General features: G+C 35.6%; 2 protein-coding genes across 2 annotated transcripts; both read left to right on the top strand.

Moving 5' to 3' along the window:
* The first annotated feature begins 16,512 nt into the window (after window positions 1–16,512).
* Window positions 16,513–17,280, top strand: LOC115960985 (myrcene synthase, chloroplastic-like). Its single transcript, XM_031080021.1, has 2 exons — window positions 16,513–16,780; window positions 16,863–17,280. Exons 1-2 carry the CDS (start codon window positions 16,547–16,549, stop codon window positions 17,145–17,147), a joined length of 519 nt encoding a protein of 172 aa, XP_030935881.1. The 5' UTR covers window positions 16,513–16,546; the 3' UTR covers window positions 17,148–17,280.
* A 1,930-nt stretch (window positions 17,281–19,210) lies between these two features.
* LOC115960984 (myrcene synthase, chloroplastic-like) lies at window positions 19,211–21,983 on the top strand. Its single transcript, XM_031080020.1, has 6 exons — window positions 19,211–19,277; window positions 19,865–20,240; window positions 20,401–20,619; window positions 20,703–20,841; window positions 20,953–21,201; window positions 21,423–21,983. The coding sequence occupies exons 3-6, from the start codon at window positions 20,456–20,458 to the stop codon at window positions 21,726–21,728; spliced, it is 858 nt and encodes a 285-aa protein (XP_030935880.1). The 5' UTR covers window positions 19,211–19,277; window positions 19,865–20,240; window positions 20,401–20,455; the 3' UTR covers window positions 21,729–21,983.
* The last annotated feature ends 271 nt before the right edge of the window (window positions 21,984–22,254 follow it).

The following is a 22,254-nucleotide window of genomic DNA, read 5'->3' as shown; positions in this document are numbered from 1 at the left end:
GTACATATCCATATAGACAGATTCTTCTGGATACATTACAAAAAACGCGGGCTATAGCCGCATTTCAAAAACGCAGTTATAGACCCTAAAAACACAGCTATAAGCTATAGCCGCGTTTACAAATGCGGCTTATTTTGCACGACAATAGCCCCTTGTGGGTCTATAGCCGCATTTTTTTAACCGCGGCTACAGGTCTAAGCCTATAGCTATGTTTTTCCACCCATGGCTATAGGTTGAGACCTATAGTTGCGTTTGTACAAAATGCGGCTATAGACTCGCTTTGGAATGCATTTAAAACGCGGTTATAGCTTGGCACTATGAAAGCTCGAAAAAGTGTGAAAACACTAAAGTTCGTTTAGACCCCCAATTCAAATTACGGCTTGGTTGTTTTTACACTAACTTAATGCTAAGTGCAGAATAGTGTAAACGCAAGCAAACATGCAAGAGAGCTACTCTAATCCATATTTAAAGCAACACAGCAGTAAAATGAAATGAACAAGAGTAGGGAAGAGAGATGCAAACACAGATAACACCGAGACGTGTTATCGAAGAGGAAATCGAAGAACTTGACGAAAAACCTCTCCACCGCCCTCCAAGCAGTAATCGATCTACCAGACAATCAATTGGGATACATGGGTAAGCAAGAGACCCTCCAAGCCTAATCTACCCTCTGTACCTAAGCCCTCCAAGCTCCTACTCCAACAAGGCTTCTCGGAACCGTGTCTTGTCTAGCTCTCCGGATCCCGCAACAAGCTCCATGTTGCATTTGCCATCCTTGGCTTCTTCCAATATTTCCCAACAGCACCAAAACCTTACTGAACACTCTCAAAATGTGTGGTAAGTGTTTGAGCTATTGACCTCTCAATGGTATGGAAATGGAGAGGTAGGAGATGAGGAAAATCCACAAACAAAGGTGTAGAGAATTGTTGGATTAACAATTTCTAACTCTCAAGTGTTTTAGCTAGGGTTTTCTCTCAGAAGCTCTCTGTTACATTTGTGGGTAATGTGGGTATAAATAGTGTAGGCACAGAAAGTGTGTATCAGACTGGACAGGTTGGGAGAACAGAATGTCTCGCAGATGTCTCATGGGAAGACCTTACCCGTGAGATACTCGCGAGACACAGCTGTCTCCATCTGGCTTGACTCTTTGCATTCCAGTATGTGCAGGGCATATGAGTTACTTCGCGGGATGCTAAGTCGCAAGCTACCCGCGAAAGCACTTCATTCTTCAATAGCTTGAGTCTTCACACTCTCTCTCACTATTACACAACCCTTACAATAAATTCCCACAACAAATACAGGGTACAAAAGATTGAACAAAATTACAATCAAATTTGGCACGGAATAAAAGCCAACACAATACAAATTTGTAAATCACAACTTTACACACTATAGCTGCGATTTTAAATGCGGTTGTAGGCTCAGTCCTATAGCTGTGTTTTTCAAAATGCGGCTATAGACCATCTTTGGGTTGCTTTTATAAATGCGGCTAAAGCCCCCTACATTAGGTTTGTCTATAGCTGCGTTTTTAAAAACGCAGCTATAGGTGCTTTTTTTTCTTTTCTTTTTTTCCTACTAAATACAATTCCTGCCCAAATAATTTACACTATGTTCCCAACAAACAAGCTCCTGCCCAAATAATTTACAATTCTGCAAGCACTCAACAATTGCCAAAACCCAACAAGTTCCCAACCAATTTCCAGCAAACAAAACAAAACAGGTTCATTGCCAAAAGATTTCATTGCCCAAATAATTTACATAAATAGATAATTTCATTGCCAAAAAAAACAAGTTCCCAACAAAAGATTTTTACATCACAAAATGCATATATCCAGGAACAAGTTCCCAACAAATATTTTTACATCATAAAATGCATATATCCAGCAAGCATCATGGTACTTGATCAGTCAGTCCAATGCCCATAGCTATTGCCAATTACCTGTGAGAACGAGAACACATGAAATTGGGTTGAATTGGGCTCGCAAAAATCCCTAAGGTTTGACTAGGACAAAAAGCAAGATTAAATATATTCATTCTTCATTAAGTGGACCAAGCCTACACAATTGAGAATGAGTCAGCAAAGGAAAAATAGGAGCAGTAGATTGGAGTGCAAAAGGGCCATATTTTGCATCAACTTGAGCCCACCCAAAATCACACAAATAAGCTTGGAACATTTTTAAGACCATGTGTAATGTTAGGAATGTATACATACAGTGCAAACACTTGAAAACACTCATGCATCGTGGAACTATCAACTACATTTAGTAAGTGTAAAAGGCATGTATATGTTCACTTGAAAGGTTTTTGGTACAAGGATACTTTGAAATTTTCTAATTTGATTTTGTGTCTTATAGTACATCTCATTCCCTGCTTCTTGCTTCATATATATTGATGTGAGAACTTCAAATTGGAATAAAACCAACAAAGGTAGGAACATATTTGATTTTTATTTTTATTTTTTTCCCAATATAATTGTATATGTTATAACGAATACCTGTATTTGTTTTACCTGAGGATTCACAGTTTCATTCCCATGGAGAGTCCCCATCAAGCATTGCCATCCTGAATATATTAAAGGTATTTTATTAATATCACATAACAATGCATTGCAAAAAGTAGTGTATTGTTAAATAACATTTGTTTGGTACCTGAGAAGGGCATAAATCACGCATACAAGGGCTAAGTTGGGCGAACATTTCTCTCATGTGTGTCATTACTTGACCATTTGTTGTTGGTGCCTTGCTTCTGCTTGGGAGAGTTGTTCTTATTGCCTTGCTTTTGATTGGGCTAGCTGCTCCCTAAGGGAAGTCTTTAACTCTAAAATCCTTTGGCTTGTTTGGCTTGATGACGATGGAGTCGAGGTAAACTATGAAAGGTTTGTGCCACTTCTTCCAGATGGGGTGATTCCAAATCCCACCCCACGTACATATCCAGGATGCTCTGGACCAAACACCTGAGCATATGCATCGTCTTTGGACTAGAGGACTCCACTACAAAGCTCTCCTTGTAGTCGCATGCCCTCTTGAGTCAAAAGTTCTTCCATCCTATCCTGTATGTTTTTCCACAAGAACCAAATAACATATTACCCACCATAAACAATACAAACACAAAATACACTAAAATTTGATTCAAATTGTGCTTACCATGTTCTCTTGTGCATAGGGAGTAACAACAGCCCTATCTTTCCTAAAGTATACTTTTCGATACACATCTGCGCGCTGGATTGGAGCCCCATTAGATTTCACCTACATGATGAACAAAATTTCATTAAATAAACACAATTTCTCTATAGCTGCATTTTTAAAATGCGGCTTAAGCCCTACCTAGATAAACGCAGTCGAAACATCACAAAACGCGGCTACAGAGCTGGTCTATAGCCAGGTTTGTAAACACGACTATACGTCCAGTGGTGTAGCTGCATTTTTACCAAACGCGGCTCAAAGCCACTTTATAGCTGCGTTTTTGTAAACACGGCTTCAAAAATTCAGCAAAAAAACGTGTTTTTTGTAGCGGTATGCAGGGCTTATAAAAATTTCCTCCATCTGCCTTTTTAATATTAAATATTTTCCTTTTACTTCGTAACCAACCAGATTGGTTGTCAAAAGTTGGACTTTATGTATGATCACATAATGAGAATATGCCAATTTTTTCTTCATGACATCATTGTGAGGATATAACATATATTATAAATATTGTCAGCTTTTCACCACCAAGGGAATACTATATTTGAAATTAGTAGAATCATTTTCAGGAAAAAAAAAATCTTGTTATTAAATTTACAATTATTTGATGAGGTTCTTTATGGTGTTTTTAACATAGCCTCACATCTTCCTTCCCTGTTGTTACTATTAAATTATTTAAAAAGATCCTTTAAATTTGCACTTAATAGATTGTCACACTTAACCTAATTGTTCATTTTTGGGGTTCATGCAAATTGTCGAATGCTAATAACACTTCTTTGTGGTGGTGTGCACAATGTTTTTAATTCAAACATCATCTCTCCTCTCCCTCACCCCAATCTACCAACTAAAAAAAAGGGTGTTCATTTACTTCATTATTGTTGCAGAGGAATTTGAGAGAAAATTGTTAGGACATATGTGATTCAATGTTAGGAACATATGTCATTATTTTATGTAATTGGCTAATCCTTTGACAAACCGCACTTTACTTGTAATTGGGTAGATCTAGGATGTGTTCAATACTTCAAGGAACAAGGTTTCAAGTTCAAGTGTTAAAACCATGCAAGTCTGTCCAAGAATCAAGTGAGAAAGTGCTAGATTTTAAAACTCCACAGCTAGCATCTATCGAGGTTTAAAAGTTGTTTCAGCTCGTGGCTGGACAGCTAGCTCGATAGATGGCTATCTATTGAGGTTTATGAAACTCAGTTTTTCAGAGTTTTTTTTCATTCAATTCGTGAGTATGTGTTTAGGCTTTCTTTTCTCATAACCCTAAACATATATAAGGATTATTTTAAGGGCCGTCAAAGGTTACACAAGTTGCGTAAGTGTGAAGCAAAGTTTTGTTCATGTAAATTATGACCAGAAATAAAATTTGCCCTAGTTCATCTCTTTCTTGAAGAAGCTGCTGTGTTTGTACACCATAGGGTTTTGTGACCAAGGAATTTCTTGATCTTCATTGTGCGGATGAACTGAAGAACTTTGCAGCTAACATTCTTCTTAAGTTGGTGATTAAGTTGCGTATTGGGATCTGTGCATCTATTGGTTAGTCACGTATTGGGAGCTGTGCATTGAAAAGAAGAGATTGTCACTACAGAACAAGTCCAATTGGGTATTGGGGTAAGGGTTTAACTGTAGGTTGGTATAAGGTACTGAGATTCCTTTACTTGTAACCGCTTGTTTTGATAATAGTGGATTCTCAGGAGTGGTAACCTTAAAATCACTTGGTAGAGGGATTTTGCTGTGTTGGTTTTCCCCATTCGAAAACAAATCACCTGTGTCAATTTAATTTTCGCTACATTTAGTTTAATTGATGATTTGTTTGTGTTGCCACGCATATTGAATGTTAATCTGATTAATTAATCAACTTGGCTAATTAATTGGTTAATCTATCACAAGGAGTTAATACATTCTTGGCCTATTAAAAATGTTATTTTTATTATACTAGAATATGGTAAATCATGGTGGACTAGGTATACAACACATGGGAGTGTCTTCTCCAAGCCATCATGGCAACATGAATACTTCATTTGTTTGAAATGTCAAAGTCGATAATCTTTCTTCTCTCTCACTCTCTCTTAACGTGGGTCAACTGTCAAGATATAACGGTGTTATATATATTTGTAGTTTACTACTGCATTGAAGGAAGGAAAATACGTAGTTAGAGAGAAGGAGACAAAAAGATGGCTTACACAACGAATGGCGGAAATGGCGAGTATAGTTATTCGAATAACTCCTCTTTCTAGGTATTCCTTTCTAATTGCAAGAAGTGTTATTGAGTAAGTTGTATGGACCAGGGTCTTTAACTTTATATCATATGATTCATATAGTTTTATTTATCCATTTTGAAACAAATGTGAATGTTCAAATAGTGTATAAAACACCTTGAACGTTTAGACCTCCAATTTACAGATTACCAATTCAAGCTTAATATCAAACAATATATGTGCGAAAAATGAACATAAGCTTATAATAGAATTGATAAACAATCTAAACCAAATAAAATCACATCCACAGCAGAAATTAAATGGCAAAGATTAAGGGAAGAGAGATGCAAATACAAGGACAACACAATGATGTGTTATTGAAGAAGAAACCGAAACCCTTGGCATAAAACCTCTTCGCCGCCCTCCAAGCGGTAAATAATCCACTAAAGAATGAAGTTGGGATACATGAACAGCAGAAGACCCTCCAAGCTTTTTGCTCCAACGAGGTTAAGCCGAACCTTTGTCTTCTTTAACTTACCGGATTCTGCTATAACCCACAGTATCAACCAATATGAATTAGTCCTTTCCTAACTGCTTCCCAAGCACCAAAATAGCCTTATCACAGATATGGGTATGATGAGAAAAGGTTTTGGCTAATGTACCTCTCAAGGATGTAATAATGGAGAAGGTGAGAGTTGAGGAATTTGAAGAGTCATTATGTAAAGATTGTGGATGAGTCAATCTTGTTTTTCTCTAGGGTTTCTCTCTCAAAATTCTCTCTGGAAGCTCTCTATATTTCGTGGGTATAAGGGGTATTTATACTGAAGTGAGAAAGGAATGCGAAGAGTCAGTTTTTCCATAATAGAGTGAATTGGCGACTTGGCCTAGCGACTTGACTGAGTCGCAAGTCCAAGCCGCGACCTAACTGAATGGCCAGTCTAGACTTTTTGTCCTGTAGTGCTACAGTGGTTCAGCTTCTCTGTATGCTTCATTCGTATGCATCTTCTGGCGGCTTGCAAGCTGCGAGCCACCCCGAGTTCCTGCTTCACTGCACAGTCTTGAGCATTTCTTTACAATCTCTCACACACTACCCTTACATGATTCCCACCTAAACACAGGGTTTTTAATTGCTAAATTACAAGCAAATTTGGCACGGAATAAAGCCAACAAGATGGTTGATTAAATTCAACCTTGCAATCTCCCCCTTTGGCTATTCCGTGACAAAACCCTAAAACAAACTCTAGATTTAACATGTGAGTTGGGAACAGTTGAACAAAACTCACTCACACCTAACTCTAGAATCTGTAAAACTCTTGAACCATAAGAACAAGTATCTCCTGAAACACAACAACACAATATGATCATTGTATGTAGATAATGCGATCAAGCAAAAATGGAATTAAAGAATAAACCATGACTTGACCAAAAACAAACAATCACTATAAATAGTGACCACAATGCTCATTCATGCAAGGAATGAACATCTGGATATGCAAGCTAATAAGCTCAATGCAAAGTATCATTTGCATGTCCAACACTCAACCGATACATAAACACTAGGTAAATGCATCAAGGATAAAAATCCAACAAAGGGAACAAGAGTGATGTACTTAAAGAAAATGCAAAACATTAATCAACAAGTACTATGCTACAAAGCAAGGGTACAAAATATAAAGTATTTTAAATAGCTAAGCATAATCATGAACTATGACAAAAACATAGTTAATATAACACAAAACTCTTTCTCCCCCTATCATATCACTCTCCCTATCATGAATCATAGGAATTGTGATGAACTTGGAATATATATACCTGTAATCTGAAATACTTACACAAAACACATTAGACCCTCAAGGTAAAGCAAGTAATAAAAGGACAAGTATATTGTAACAAGTAAATTGCGATCAAGTGAACATGATGTGAAACATGTGAGCAACTTGATCATATACCAAAACAGTAATATAGAAATGACTACAATGATCACATAGCAAAGCAAATGATCATCTGAACATGTATTCAATGAAGCACAATAGCATAAGGATGTATGCATGTCCAACACACAAACATGATGCAATGAGAACAACAAAGCATAGATATTAAACATAACTCAAAGCATCATAAAGCAAATAAGAAAACAACCATAAAGAAAAACAAACAAAACAAAGTTTTCTTATTAACACAATGTCTTCTCCCCCTTGGTATATGCATCTTCCCTATGGAATATCTCTCCCCCTACAAATGTGCACGAGAAATAGAATTTTTTCCCCTTAAGGATGTGCACAAGAGCCATGTAGAAATGACAAAAACTCTCCAGTATACTCTCTAGAGTATACTCTCCCCCTTTTTGACACGAATAGACAAAGGGGTTAAAGAGAAAAGAGGGCAAGAGATGAAGGTATGAACAAGGAGAATGGTGTATGAGGGGTGCAAGATGAATGAGAAATGAAGCTCAAACAAAAGACAAAACAAAATGCTACAAAGCATAAGGTAAATATGTCATGTTAGGATGAAGAAACAAGGTATAGACCAATGTATGACAATGGTAACAATGGTGTGTGCAAGAGGTGGCTATGTGCAATGCATTACCAAAGCATTGAAAATGCACATGTGGGGCAAGGTGTATTAAATACACAACCAATGAATCAAACATGATCCTAGTGAGGAAACATGAGAAACCCTAAAGTTTGGTACTCATCAGAGTCCAAACAAGTGAGAAAATGCCTAAGAGGCATTTTATCAAACACCTAGTATGCACACTATGAACAACAATGTAAAATAATGCATGAACATCATGAAATCCACCCTTAATACATGTTCTTTTTGCCACAAGGGGACAACATCCAATGCAAATCAACAAAAGAAACCAATCCCATGAAAAAAATTTGACAAAAATTAAGTTTTCCCAACTCTTATGATGAAAATCCCAACCAAGAGCACAAAACTCTCCAAAACATAATCTAAGGATCAAAATCAATGAAACGAGTTTATAATTACCTTAGAGATGTTAATGGAATGAAAAATTATTCAAATTGATTGGGTTTTGATGAAAAAATAGTGAAAAAGGGGTTTAAGAGAGGATAGGAGAGGTTTAAAACAAGTTTCTCACGAAAAACCCTTTAAAAAGCTGTTTCTGGGCATTTCGCGACTGGGCGAGTTGCAAAAACTTCTAGATGAACTCACGACTGGGGTTTCACGACTGAAGAGTTGTGAGCTGAGTCGCGAAAATTTTTGCGACTGGCGAGTGAGTCGCAAAAAACTCTAACACTAGTTTTTTAGCACTGAACATGTTTAAATAATGAAAAACAAAGTAAGCACTAAACATGAACGCAAATAGTGATAAAAATCACTTTCAAAAACATATAAAATGATCAAAAATCTTTTTGGATTGATCCATATATAGTTGAGCACACACACATAACATTTAAACAAGTACAATCGAACAAATGAATAAGGCATTCATTGAACATTAGGCATGTGTGTTGTGTGTGTATATCAAATGTGGAATAGTCCTTAGTTTAGAGTGAAACTTCAATGATCAATTCAATCAAGTCATACACAATTAGTACTAAGTCAAGTGGTCTATTTCAATTATAGAAATGAACATATATGACCTCCCACAAGAAAATGATTATATATCTTTGAAGCTTTTCATTTGGCTTCTTTACAATTTATAACATTTGATCATTTTGAATCAATACATCTCATTCTGAGATCAATGCTTGAAATTTTTGATATTTCAATTTGATGAACAAGCATTTGGCTTTTGGGCATCATACATTTTCAATACAAGTCGCTTTTTCTTTTTTCTAGTCAAATACTAGTATGTGCGACAGCTTTTGCAGCTCATTATCTCTTTTCATTTTGAGATTTACATTTGTTGAGTTTTATAAGCAAAAACAATAAAAAGTGTGAAAAGATATATAGGTATAAGTCTATGCAAATATCAAAACCATCAAGACTATTGACCAATCATTTATGATAAGCTTGAAAATCGATTTACAACAATCACACATAGATTTCAAGATTTTTCCCACAAAGATAGATGTGCATACTGTAAGGTTGAATTTAATCAACCATCTTGTTGGCTTTATTCTGTGCCAAATTTGCTTGTATTTCAGCATTTAGTAACCTTGTATTTAGGTGGGATTTTTGTAAGGGTAGTGAGTGAGATAGTGTGATGAAATGCTCAAGAGTGTGCAAGAAAAACAGAGACTCGCGATTGGATCTCGCGAGTGACTCGCGGCTGCAAGCTGCCAGAAGATGCACACGTGCTAGGCATGCCAGAAGTTGAAGCGTCATGCTAACTGGAGCACTATAGGACAAAATAGGACAACTGACCGTTCTGTTATCTTGCGGCTGAATCTCGTGACTCAGTCAAGTCGCAAGGTCAAGTCACGAGCCAGCTCTGTTTTGAAAAACCTGACTCTTCACATTCCATTCTCACCCCAGTATAAATACCCCTTATACTCACGAAAGAAAGAGAGCTTCCAGAGAGAATTTTAAGAGAGAAACCCTAGAGTAAAATAAGATTGATTCATCCACAATCTTCACATAAGAGACTCTTCAAATTCCTCAACTCTCTTCCTCTCCATTGTTAAATCCTTAAGAGACCTTTTACCAAAACCTTTTTTCACCATATCCATTACTATGAGAGGGCTGTTTGGTGTTTTGGGAAGTAGTTAGGAAGGAACCAATTTACATTGGTTGATGCTATGGTTAAGTAGCGGAATCTGGGAAGCTAGAAAAGAAATAGGTTCGGCGCAACCTCGTTGGAGCAAGAAGCTTAGAGGGCTTAGGTACACTAGGTAGAGTAGGCTTGGAGGGTCTATTACTGTTCATGTATCCCAACTACATTTTCTAGTGAATTACTTACCGCTTAGAGGGCAGTGGAGAAGTTTTACGCTGAGGGCTTCGGTTTCCTCTTCGATAACACATCGTTGTGTTGTCATTGTGTTTGCATCATTCTTCCCTTAATCTTTGCCTTTTATTTTCTGCTGTGGATATGATTTTAATTGGCTTAGATTGTTTACCAATTCTGTTTATAGCTTGTGTTCATTTTCCGCACACTAGTTGTTTGTTATAAAGTTTGAATTGATTATTTTGTAATTGGGGGTCTAAACGTTCAAGGGTGTTTTATAAACTATTTGAACTTTCACATACATAACAAGCTAAGCTCGTAAATGCACTACGCCATAAGTACAAAGGTACTAAGCCAAACTCATATGTGAAATGTGCTCAAACATATACGATCAAACTTTTTGAATGTTTCACTTTTTATGTGTTTTTGGATTTTTACACATAAAAAAACAAAAACATAAAAGTAAGATCAAATGCAAAAACAATAAAAACAATGCATATAAAGAGATGCATGATGCACAAATGCATGACAATGAAGCATCTAATGCATGAAGGATCCTACAAAGATCGAAAGAATTAGATTAAGGACTAAAAGAGCAAAAGCTCAACCACAGAAACCCTTCCTCATCCAAACGGAACGATTGTTTGGAATGAGTGTCTGATGAGAAGTAAGACGAGGGTTGAAAGAATGAGAACCGGAGATGCACATAGTCAAGGAGTTAAGAGCATTAAACACTCTTTAATAACATGCTATCTTCACTCAAAAATAGTTTACCCTTTTTAGCATACCTTCCAAGAAGCTCAAGTTTCTCTTTTCTTTTGATTCTTTTCAGAGCATGAAACTTAGAGTAATGAGGTCTTATATGACCAAAAGCACCGCAATGGTGACAAACAATGTGTTTAGGCCCACTAGGCTTTTTGGAAAGGGATCTTGCCATATGATTTTGTTCTCTCTTCAACTTACAACATTGAGGTCTTATATGACCAATCACACCACAATGGTGGCAAGTTGAAACAAATTTAGATCCAACCAAAACCTTAGTTTGAGATCTAAACAGAGGCTTTGACTTAATAGCCTTTCTCTCCACCTTTTGATTTCTTTTATGTGGAGGAATGTACACTGATTTGTCCTTTGAGGTAGAACACACAATAGGCACAAAATCGGGTATCACAACATGATTGCAACATATATTTTCATCATTTTTAGCAATAGGTTCAACAATCAAACACTTGGCATGCATTTTCAGAGATTCATTCTCACATTTTAGCTCATCAACAAGTTTGTTAGACAAAACAAGTTTAGCATCCAAGTCCATATTCAAACATTCAAACTCTTTCAGTTTTTCAAGAGAATTTTCAGCAAGTTTCTTATATCTTTCAACCAATTTGTTGGATTCATTAAGCTTAGCAATCAAATCATTCTTTTCACAAAATAACTTGCTCAAATCCTTATAAAACTTCTTAGCCTTTTTCTTTAAAAGTTTGATGTTAGAAATATCAACAACACCCAAAGATTCATGTAACATAGCATCACAATCATGAGGATCATCACTCATAGAAACATTATCACAAACATGTGGCATGTTACATTCTTCAACATCCAAAACATGCATAGAGGCATATAAAACACTATCCATGGTAAATAACACAAGGGGTCAAGGATCACACTTAGGTATTCAAACCACAACAAGTGTATCTGCTCTGATACCAATTGAATGTTCAAATAGTGTATAAAACACCTTGAACATTTAGACTCTCAATTTACAAATTACCAATTCAAGCTTAATATCAAACAATATATGTGCGGAAAATGAACATAAACTTATAACAGACTTGATAAACAATCTAAACCAAATAAAATCACATCCACAGCAGAAATTAAATAGCAAAGATTAAGGGAAGAGAGATGTAAACACAAGGACGACACAACGATGTGTTATCGAAGAGGAAACCAAAGCCTTCGGCGTAAAACCTCTCCGCCGCCCTCCAAGCAGTAAATAATCCACTAAAGAATGAAGTTGGGATACATGAACAGTAGAAGACCCTCCAAGCCTAATCTACCTAGTGTACCTAAGCCCTCCAAGCTTCTTACTCCAATAAGGTTACGTCGAACCTTTGTATTCTTTAGCTTACTGGATTCCGCTATAACCCATAGCATCAACCAATATGAATTGGTCCCTTCCTAACTGCTTCCCAAGCACCAAAATAGCCTTCTCACAGATATGGGTATGATGAGAAAAGATTTTGACTAATGTACCTCTCAAGGATGTAACAATGGAGAGGGTGAGAGTTGAGAAATTTGAAGAGTCACTATGTAAAGATTGTGGATGAGTCAATCTTATTTTTCTCTAGGGTTTCTCTCTTAAAATTCTCTCTAAAAGCTCTCTATATTTCATGGGTATAAGGGGTATTTATATTGGAGTGAGAAAGGAATGCAAAGAGTTAGTTTTTCCATAACAGAGTGGACTGGCGACTTGGCCTCGCGACTTGACTGAGTCGCGAGTCCAAGCCGTGAGCTAACTGAATGGCCAGTCTGGACTTTTTGCCTATAATGCTACAGCTAGCATGATGGTTTAGCTTCTCTGCATGCTTCACTCGTGTGCATCTTCTGACGGCTTACAAGCCGTGAGCTACTCGCGAGATCTAGCCGCGAGTCCCTGCTTCACTGTATAATCTTGAGCATTTCTTCACACTCTCTCACACACTACCCTTACATGATTCCCACCTAAACACAGGGTTACTAATTGCTAAATTACAAGCAAATTTGACATGAAATAAAACCAACAAGATGGTTGATTAAATTCAACCTTACAATCCTTACATGTGGCAATCTCATCAAGAGAGATTACACATTAGTAGGAATGCTTTCATCCTTACTTTTCAATAGGCTTAGTTATTCCCATCAAAGTGAGGTCGGATCACAAGAGAATGACCGTGTTTCATGACAATAGGGGTCAAGCATCAACTCTTAGATTAAAAGATCTAAATACAAGAACTAACCTACTCTGATACCACTTGTACGTTTTTAGACCTCTTAAAATACAAGTTGTTTAACCTAGTTATTTAGCCAAGTGATTACTTAGATAAATTATTCAGATCAAGGTTAACACAAGAAAATCATATCATGTAAATAATGCGGAAATATAAAGAACACATGAAAGAATTGAAGTTTGTACAATAGAGACCACTAACATCCTATTGCTACCTCAAGTAGAAAACTTACTACCACGACCACGTGACAGCTCTAAGTCCACGGACTACTTCTTTTCTTGATCCACTGCAACCACAAGTACTCCCACTTGTGACTTTGAGACTCTACTCAAAGGTTTCAGATCTTCTTTAAGTTCTTTATGTAGCAACTAAAGCAATCACCAAGTTCTTGACATGAATCTTGATCTTGATAACCCTAAGTGTGTATGAAGATAAACACCTCTAGATCTCACAAGAGATTCAAAACACAACACATCAAAGACCTCTAAAACGTAGTTAGGGTTTTTCCTTTTATATTTGGAGTAAAATATAAAACCCTACATGTCATATGGGCTTAGGCTGAATTGGAAATTCTGCAGAAAAATAAATCTGCATCAGATTCGATCGATCGAGTCTAATTTTCGATCGATTGAGTCTTGCAAATTTAGTCCAATAAATTTTGCAATCACTCAATTCCAATTTTACAAATAAACACACTTTGAGTAAGCCTAAAACTAGACTCTATATTTTGATCATGGTTTGCCAACAATATAAATTGAAGTTCTAATACATTTAGTTTCTAAAGTCTTAGAATCTAACAGTAGACATCCAGAATTTCAAAATGTACACAAATTTTACTTCATTTATATTTGAAATGAGTGAGATATGAACTTTAGGGATAGGGCAGAGTTTACATGTAGCTTTGGCTTAGTTTAGTTTAGTTTTGTTTTTGTTTTTGTTTTTGTTTTTGTTTTAATTATTTTACTAGCTATGTTGCTAGCACAATAGGGCTGGCAGTGGCACCTGTCCTTGTGTACCAAAAAACATTCCTTGTACTCTTAGAGAAGGAAAAGAGAGGAGAAGAAAGATGAACATACAAAAAGCACGAAATGTACAACAGAAAGAATGTAACGTCGGTTTGCTGAAAAGGAATACAACATCTTCTCAGGGATAAGATCATAAAATCTTTACTCCCACCGTGGTTGTTCACCTCTTAGTCATGGGGTTTTCCACGTAACCCCCTGTCTTTGTTCTCATTTTAATCTTTGTTCCTCCTTTTTCTATCAAGCACAAATACGTCATTTTTAGAATCTTTAGCACAAATGATGTTTAAATGTACTCTTGTTGAGGTTTAGAGATCTTTATAAACTACTCTCTAAAATCTAACTTTTACGTACACCCACTCATTGTAATCCATATTTCTCTTCTGCTTTTTCTTATGTTCAACTACAAAAGCTTTTTACATGTTCCAAAAGACTTCAAATTGATTAGAATAGAGAAAGGTCACCATACTAAGACTTGTGCAATTAGAATTTGAATTACTTTGTTTGCACACCAAGTAGGATTATGTTTAGGCCGTGAAAAGGATTAGGCTTCATTATCTTTAACTAGCTTGTAACTCCATGCATATGTATGGATATACTTAAAAGAAATACATTAAAATGCATAGTATAATTCTTATATATATATATATATATATATAATTTAAATACTATTGATATATAGTCATTCTTATATTTTGTTAAGTCTTTAAAAAATCTTGTAAGAATATTATTAGTTAGAGAATGTAAATTGTTCATATTTAAAATATATATATATATATATTTATCAATTCTTAATTTTTGATATTGTGAAGCACTTTTTTTTCTTGTTTTTTTTACAGTTCATTAATTTTAGACTTTTTGATTTTTGTACTCAATAATTCACTTGGATGAATATTTATGATGTGGTCTCACATTTGGCTTCAAAATTAAGAAATAAAACTCTCTAAAAATAAATAATTTAGGACATATGGGACAAAATTGGACTTTAATTGTAGAATCTAAATGGATTTTCTCTAAGTTTTTCCTATTACAAATATATATATATATATATATATATATATATGATATCTCCCTCAATAATGACAAATCAAATATAATAATTTATGCGACGGGGCTACTTTCAAGGAACAAAAGAAATCGGGCATTGGTTTCGTCATCCGGGACAGTAACGGCTTGGTCATGGCTTCCATGCCTAAGTTACTGCCACAGCAATATACTCCCCTGGAGATTGAGACACTGGCAGCTTCTTCAGCCCTTGAGTTTGCAACCGAGTTGGGGTTCAGACAAGCTATTCTGGAAACGGATTCTCAGGTGTTGTCAAATGCCTTGAGACATAACAGCCCTTACCTGTCTTCCCTTGGTTTATTAATTGATGACATCAGATGTAATGCTAGTTTTTTTAATCAATTACTTTATTCTCATGTAAAAAGAGAAGGTAATAAGGTAGCGCATAATTTAGCGAGACATTCCATTTGTATTTCTGATTTTTTGGTGTGGATGGAGTCTATTCCACCACTCTTTATTTCTCTTGTACTAGCTGATATGGCTGTTTTCTCTTAATAAAGTTCAATATATATATATATATATATATATATATAAATATATATTTATGCACACATACATGGTCTAGAGTACATATTGCGCATAACTTTTACACAGAAGCATAAACTATGTTTGCTATTACATGATATATCATGTTCACATGCAAAGATCCAACTATTGTTTTGAACATGAGGTCATGGTATTATTTCTCTTTATTACCATAATCTAGGTTCAATAAATATGGGCATATATTAACAATTTTTTCATGAATATAAAATATATACTATATTCAATATACTCCATTACAATATAGTCACATTATTTTGAGGTGGACTTGAGACCTATAAATATAATATATTTTTCTCCTTCTTTCATTTGACAAAAAGAAAAATCATGACAAATTTGTGTGCACTTCGCACAAGTATATGACTAGTATGTATTTAAGTATATATATATAGAGGTGGGTTTAAATTCCACTTAGTGTAATTCTAAATAAAAATAAAATTAAATGACTCAATATTTTTTTTTTATTAGATGTGAATTTTGTAAAATTAACATTTAGATTACCTTTTTTTTAATACTCTCTAGACTTACAGAATTTCAAGATAATCTAAGATTGATATATCTCATCTATAAACTATTTAAAATTTAAAATTTTGCATTTTAAAATCATGTATAAAATATAAATAATGAATTTATAAATCGAATAGTAAAAACTATAGTAAGTTTTAATTACCAAATACCTTTGTCAATGGCTCACACCCTACTTTCCTCACTCCCAATCCGCAATTTCGCTAGAGTACCTGTCCCGTCTAAAGTTCCTTTCTCACTTGTAACACCCAGAAGTGGTACCGTTCCTTTCTCTGTCCAATGCATGCATCCCAGCAAAATTTCAAGTAGTCCTGAAATTTCGCGGCGATCGGCAAATTACCAACCTCCCATTTGGCAATATGATTACATTCAGTCACTGAGGAGTAAATATGCGGTACATTTTTTGGTATTGTTTTCATTTGTTAATTTTACTAGTGCTGCTATTAGACCCTTTTAATCATAAAATTGTGATGCAGGAGGAATCGTGCACTAGACAAATTAATGTGTTGGTAGAACAAGTGAGGATGATGCTTCACAAAGTGGGGGACCCTTTAGAGCAACTTGAGCTGATAGATGTCTTGCAAAGGCTAGGATTATCTTATCACTTCGAGGCAGAACTGAAGAGAATATTAGAAGCTCTATACAGCAATGATCATGGTGGTGACATTGATACATGGAAGGCGAAGAATTTATATGCCACTGCTCTTAAATTTAGACTACTAAGACAACATGGATACAGTGTGTCTCAAGGTATTCAATGAAAAAAATAGGATTTTACTAGTGGATATTTATATCTAAGGGTAAAGTCAAGTACACTTCCTTAGATTCCCCAATTTAATTCAACCAAATAGTTGCCTTGGTTAGTAATTAAGGGTGAGTTTGGTTAAGTTTTTTAAAACTGGGCTTTTTAAAAAAGTGGAGTTTTCAAAAAGTACAGTATAGAAAAGTGCTTCTTATAAAAGCTGAGTGTTTGGTAAAAACTGATAAAAAGTACTTTTTGAAAAAACTGAGTGTTTGGCTAGCACTTATAAAAGTGGTGGTTTGAATGGTAAATTATCAAAAAGGACAATGTATATATAAAGTATTGTAAAAGTATTGTGAAAATACTTTCTTAAAAATTATTCTAAAAAGAACTTTCAAAGTTTCTAAAAAAATTATTTTTTTCTCACAAATATTAACTAATAATAACCTATCACTTAAAATTTATTGTGAAAATATTGTAGTAGCATTTCTCAATTTTAATTTCTCATTTTTCCCTTATTTCTTTACTTTTTTTTTCCATCCGTATTTCCTTCCTTTTTTCTTTTTCCCTCTTTTTTTTTTCTCCTCCACACATGTACCCTTCTCTTTAATCTTTTTCCTTTTCCTTTTTCTTCCTTCTTTCCCCTTTTTCCCTACCACTTCCTCCAGAACGTTCTAGTTGCCGCAAAACTCTTTTCTTTTTTTCTTCTTTCTTTCTCTCTTTTCTCTTACCACTTCATCTGCAAGTTTCTTTCCCTCTATCCCATCAAAACACACAAACTTAAAGGTCACACACACCACACCATTTGATTCTCATCAAACAAAGATAGAGGGGGAAATCCAAAAGGGAGGAATGGGTCAGATTGATGCTTGATCTCTGCCTTCATTGCCGCCTGTCTTCCTCAACACGCTTCCGTCGTCCGCTGATCTACTCTGCCTTCATTGCCGCCTGTCTTCCTCAACATGCTTCCGTCGTCCGCTGATCTACTTTGCCTTCACCACCGCCTGTCTTCCTCCCCACTGCTACTTGATCTTTTCCCCACTGCTAACGACATGCGGCAAAAATGGGTCAGATTGGTTTTTTTTTTTTTTTTTTTTTTTTTTTTTTTTTTTTTTTGGTTTTTGGTTTTGGTCTGTTTCATTATTGGGTTTTTTTTGTAAGAGCATTCTCATCAGCTCTCTAAAAAAAAATGTCATTTTAACACACCAAAAACCCACTTTATCATTTTAACACATCATTTTACAACATACCATTTATCAGATGTTCTATTCTTCAATTCTATACATTAAAATAATATTTACTACACATTAAAATAATATATTACCTCCTCCTCCCTATCCCTATCACTACTATCATCATCATCATCATCACCAACGGTCACCACCAACACAAACACCGACGGCCACCATCGGCGCCTTAAAAAAAAAAAAAAAAAAACACAACCAGAGAGTGAGGCACCAAACCCAAACCCACCACCGGTACAAGCCCACATCCACCACCAGCACAAATACACATCCGCCAACGCTGCCTCAACCAAAAAAAAAAAAAAAACAACCAGAGAGATCATAAACCCAAACCCACCACCGGCACAAACCCACATCCACCACCGCACAAACCACATCTGCCAACGCCGCCTCAAAAAAAAAAAAAAAAAAAAAAAACAAAACAAAACAAAACCAGAGATCGGCACAAACCCAAACCCACCACCGGCACAAATTCACATCCACCACCGGCAGAAACCTTAAACAAACCACATCCCAAATCCACCAAATCAATTATAAAATTAATTACAATTTACACTTAAATCATAAATTAAATTGGCACAAACTCATTTTTTTTTTCTTCCTTCAGTGTTTGTTACCTTTCAAGAGCGACAAACCGTCTCCGTCGCCGTCGCTGATGGAAGTGGGTCGAGCCTGGGCGATCTCTGTCTCTCGGCGTGGTGAGATCGGCGTGGCGAGACGGCTTGGCGAGATGGCGTGGCGAGATGGCTTGGCGAGATGGCGTGGCAAGATGGCGCGGCGAGCCGGTGCGGTGAGACGGCGAGGCGAGAATGCCAGACAGAGAGAGAGAGAGAGCGATGGGTTGCAGACGGAGTGACCGAGAGAGACAAATGAGGGAGGAGGGAGAAAAAACGAATTAAATATAGGTAAATAGTGTATAGCATTTTGTTCCGTACCGTCTCATATTTGAGACGGTACTGTAGACGTGTTCTAAATTTTTTGAGATATAGAACAGCTGATGAGAGCTTATTTTTGTGTTTGGTGTGTTAAATGTGCCAAATATTTAGCATTTGGCACATTTAACACACCTGATGGGAGTGCTCTAAAATTGTGTTATAAACAAAGGGATAAAATTGGGTTTTTGGGAAATTTGAGCAACGGTAACATGAAACGCACTAGCGCTTTTTTGCAATGGAGCTCAGGGCTGCTTTCGCGAAATGCGCTTTTCCTTCACAAATGAAAACATAGCTTTTTTAGAAAACGCAACTTTTAAAATTTACCAAACGCACATTTTATTTATTTGGATTCAAAAAGCGCGTTTCAGCTTCTAAAAGCTTAAACAAATGGGCACTAAGTAACATTGTTTACATATCACATTAAATAATACAATCATATGAGTGAATTTGGTTGGAAAACTGAAAGGTAAGGAATTGTACCTAAATCTTGCCGTAAACATACATGTCATATATAGTTAATGATTGTCAACTGTTGTGTTTTGTGTTGTTCATTGTAGACATTTTCAATAGTTTCAAGGATGAGAGAGGGAAGTTCAAGGCATGCCTTTGTGAGGATACCATGGGTATGCTATCCTTGTATGAAGCCTCATTCCTTTCGATAGAAGGTGAAAATATCTTAGATGAAGCAAGAGATTTCTCAATCAAACATCTAGAAGATTACGTCAAGCAGAATAAAGATAAAAATCTTGCTATTATAATAAGTCATTCCTTGGAGCTCCCACTGCATTGGAGGATGCTTAGGTCGGAAGCAAGATGGTTCATTAACATATATAGAAGCAAACAAGACATGAACCCTATCTTACTTGAGCTTGCAGAATTGGATTTCAACATTGTACAAGCAGCCCACCAAGAAGATCTAAAGCAAGTGTGAAGGTAAAAATCAAACCTCATGGAAACATGAGAAAATAAATATTAAATAGCCTTTAGTCTAAAAATTTAAACTTTTGATTAATATGACTAATATGGAAGATGACAAAGTGCAGAAATTTCTGTAATTCTAACATTCGTATATTCTTCTTTGATTCATGCAAAGGTGGTGGAAGAGCACAGGCCTTGCAGAGAATTTGAGCTTTGCGAGGGATAGACTAATGGAGAATTTCTTATGGACAGTGGGAGTAATATTTCAGCCTCAGTTTGGATATTGTAGGAGAATGTCAACAAAGGTCAATGCACTAATAACAACAATAGATGATGTTTACGATGTGTATGGCACCTTGGATGAACTTGAGCTCTTCACAGATGCTGTTGAAAGGTTGGTATTAATGACACTACACCTTAACTGCTTCAAGCTGTCTTTGACATATAGATTTGTGATGGTACTCTTTGTAATTCCAGATGGGATATCAATGCAATAGACGAACTCCCAGATTATATGAAGATATGCTTCATTGCTCTTCACAATTCAATTAATGAAATGACCTTTGATACACTCAAGGAACAAGGATTCCATGTCATTCGATATTTTAAAAAAGCAGTATGGACTTGACTTCTAAATTCATCTATATTAATCCTTTTAACATTTTTTTCCTAAACACATGATGTGTTATACTAACTTTAATTCATTGTTTCCATCATAAATTTTCAGTGGGCAGATATATGTAGATCTTATTTGTTAGAGGCAAAGTGGTACCATAGCGGATATACACTGAGCCTTCAAGAATACATTGAGAATGCATGGATTTCAATATCAGCACCAACTATACTGGTGCATGCTTATTTTTTTGTCACAAATCCGATTACAAAGGAGGCCTTGGATTGTTTGGAAGAGTACCCCAACATAATCCGTTGGTCATCAATGATTTTACGACTTGCAGATGATCTTGGAACATCTAAGGTATGTAAACTTTTCAAATGAATTCATTTCTTACTTCAGATTAAATATTACAAAATTATATCCAATGTCACGTCATTTCAAATTTTAATAACGAAGTAACATGTACATTATTAGATACAACAAATAAAATTTTGATCATGAAATGAACTATCTACATTTCATTTTGAATGCTCCGAATACTTCATAGGCTAACATCCATTTATATATATATGGAAACTCAGGATGAGCTAAAAAGAGGTGATGTTCCCAAATCAATCCAATGCTACATGAATGAAACTGGTGCTAGTGAAGAAGAAGCTCGTGAGCACATAAGGTTTTTGATAAGTGCAACATGGAAAAAGATGAATGAAGACCGAGCTGCAAGTTCTCCCTTCTCTGAAACATTTATTGAAATTGCATTGAACCTTGCAAGGATGGCCCAATGCATGTACCAACATGGAGATGGACAGGGTGCTGGGAACCATGAAACTAAGGACCGTGTATTGTCATTACTTATTCAGCCCATTCCACCATATAAAGATCAATGAGTTTAATTATTGATATATAAATTAAGATACAGATTTGAAGTTGAAATTATTAATTGTACTATATATTATCTAAACCTGTAGTAAATATTTTTTTCCCCTTTTCCTTTGGATGATGTATTTGCTAGTTTAAAGATGTGTTGTCAAATTTTAGTGTAAAAATATGTTATAATAAGGTTGCGTCAATAAAATTGGGTTGGAATTGAGTTTTAAGTCAATATCTTTTTCTTTATAATAATGAAGTTCTTAGTGAGACTTGCTTCATTTGAAAGTAGACATCCAAAATTTCAAAATGCACACAAATTTTACTTAATTTATACTTGAAATGAGTGAGATATGAACTTCAGGGATAGGGCAGAGTTTACATGTAGCTTTGGCTTCGTGGTATTTTTATTTTTATTTTTATTTATTTATTTATTTTTTTTAACTAATAATGTTGTGACTAGCTATGCTGCTAGCACAATAGGGTTGGCAGTGGCATGACATATAATTTTTAGTTGTGCACTACCAGGCAAGGTTGTCAAAATCG

The sequence above is a fragment of the Quercus lobata genome, chromosome 9 (genome assembly GCF_001633185.2).
Source record: "Quercus lobata isolate SW786 chromosome 9, ValleyOak3.0 Primary Assembly, whole genome shotgun sequence".
Taxonomy (NCBI): Eukaryota; Viridiplantae; Streptophyta; class Magnoliopsida; order Fagales; family Fagaceae; genus Quercus; species Quercus lobata.
Note: the sequence above shows the minus strand (reverse complement) of the source record. Positions and strands in the feature narration are given on the sequence as shown.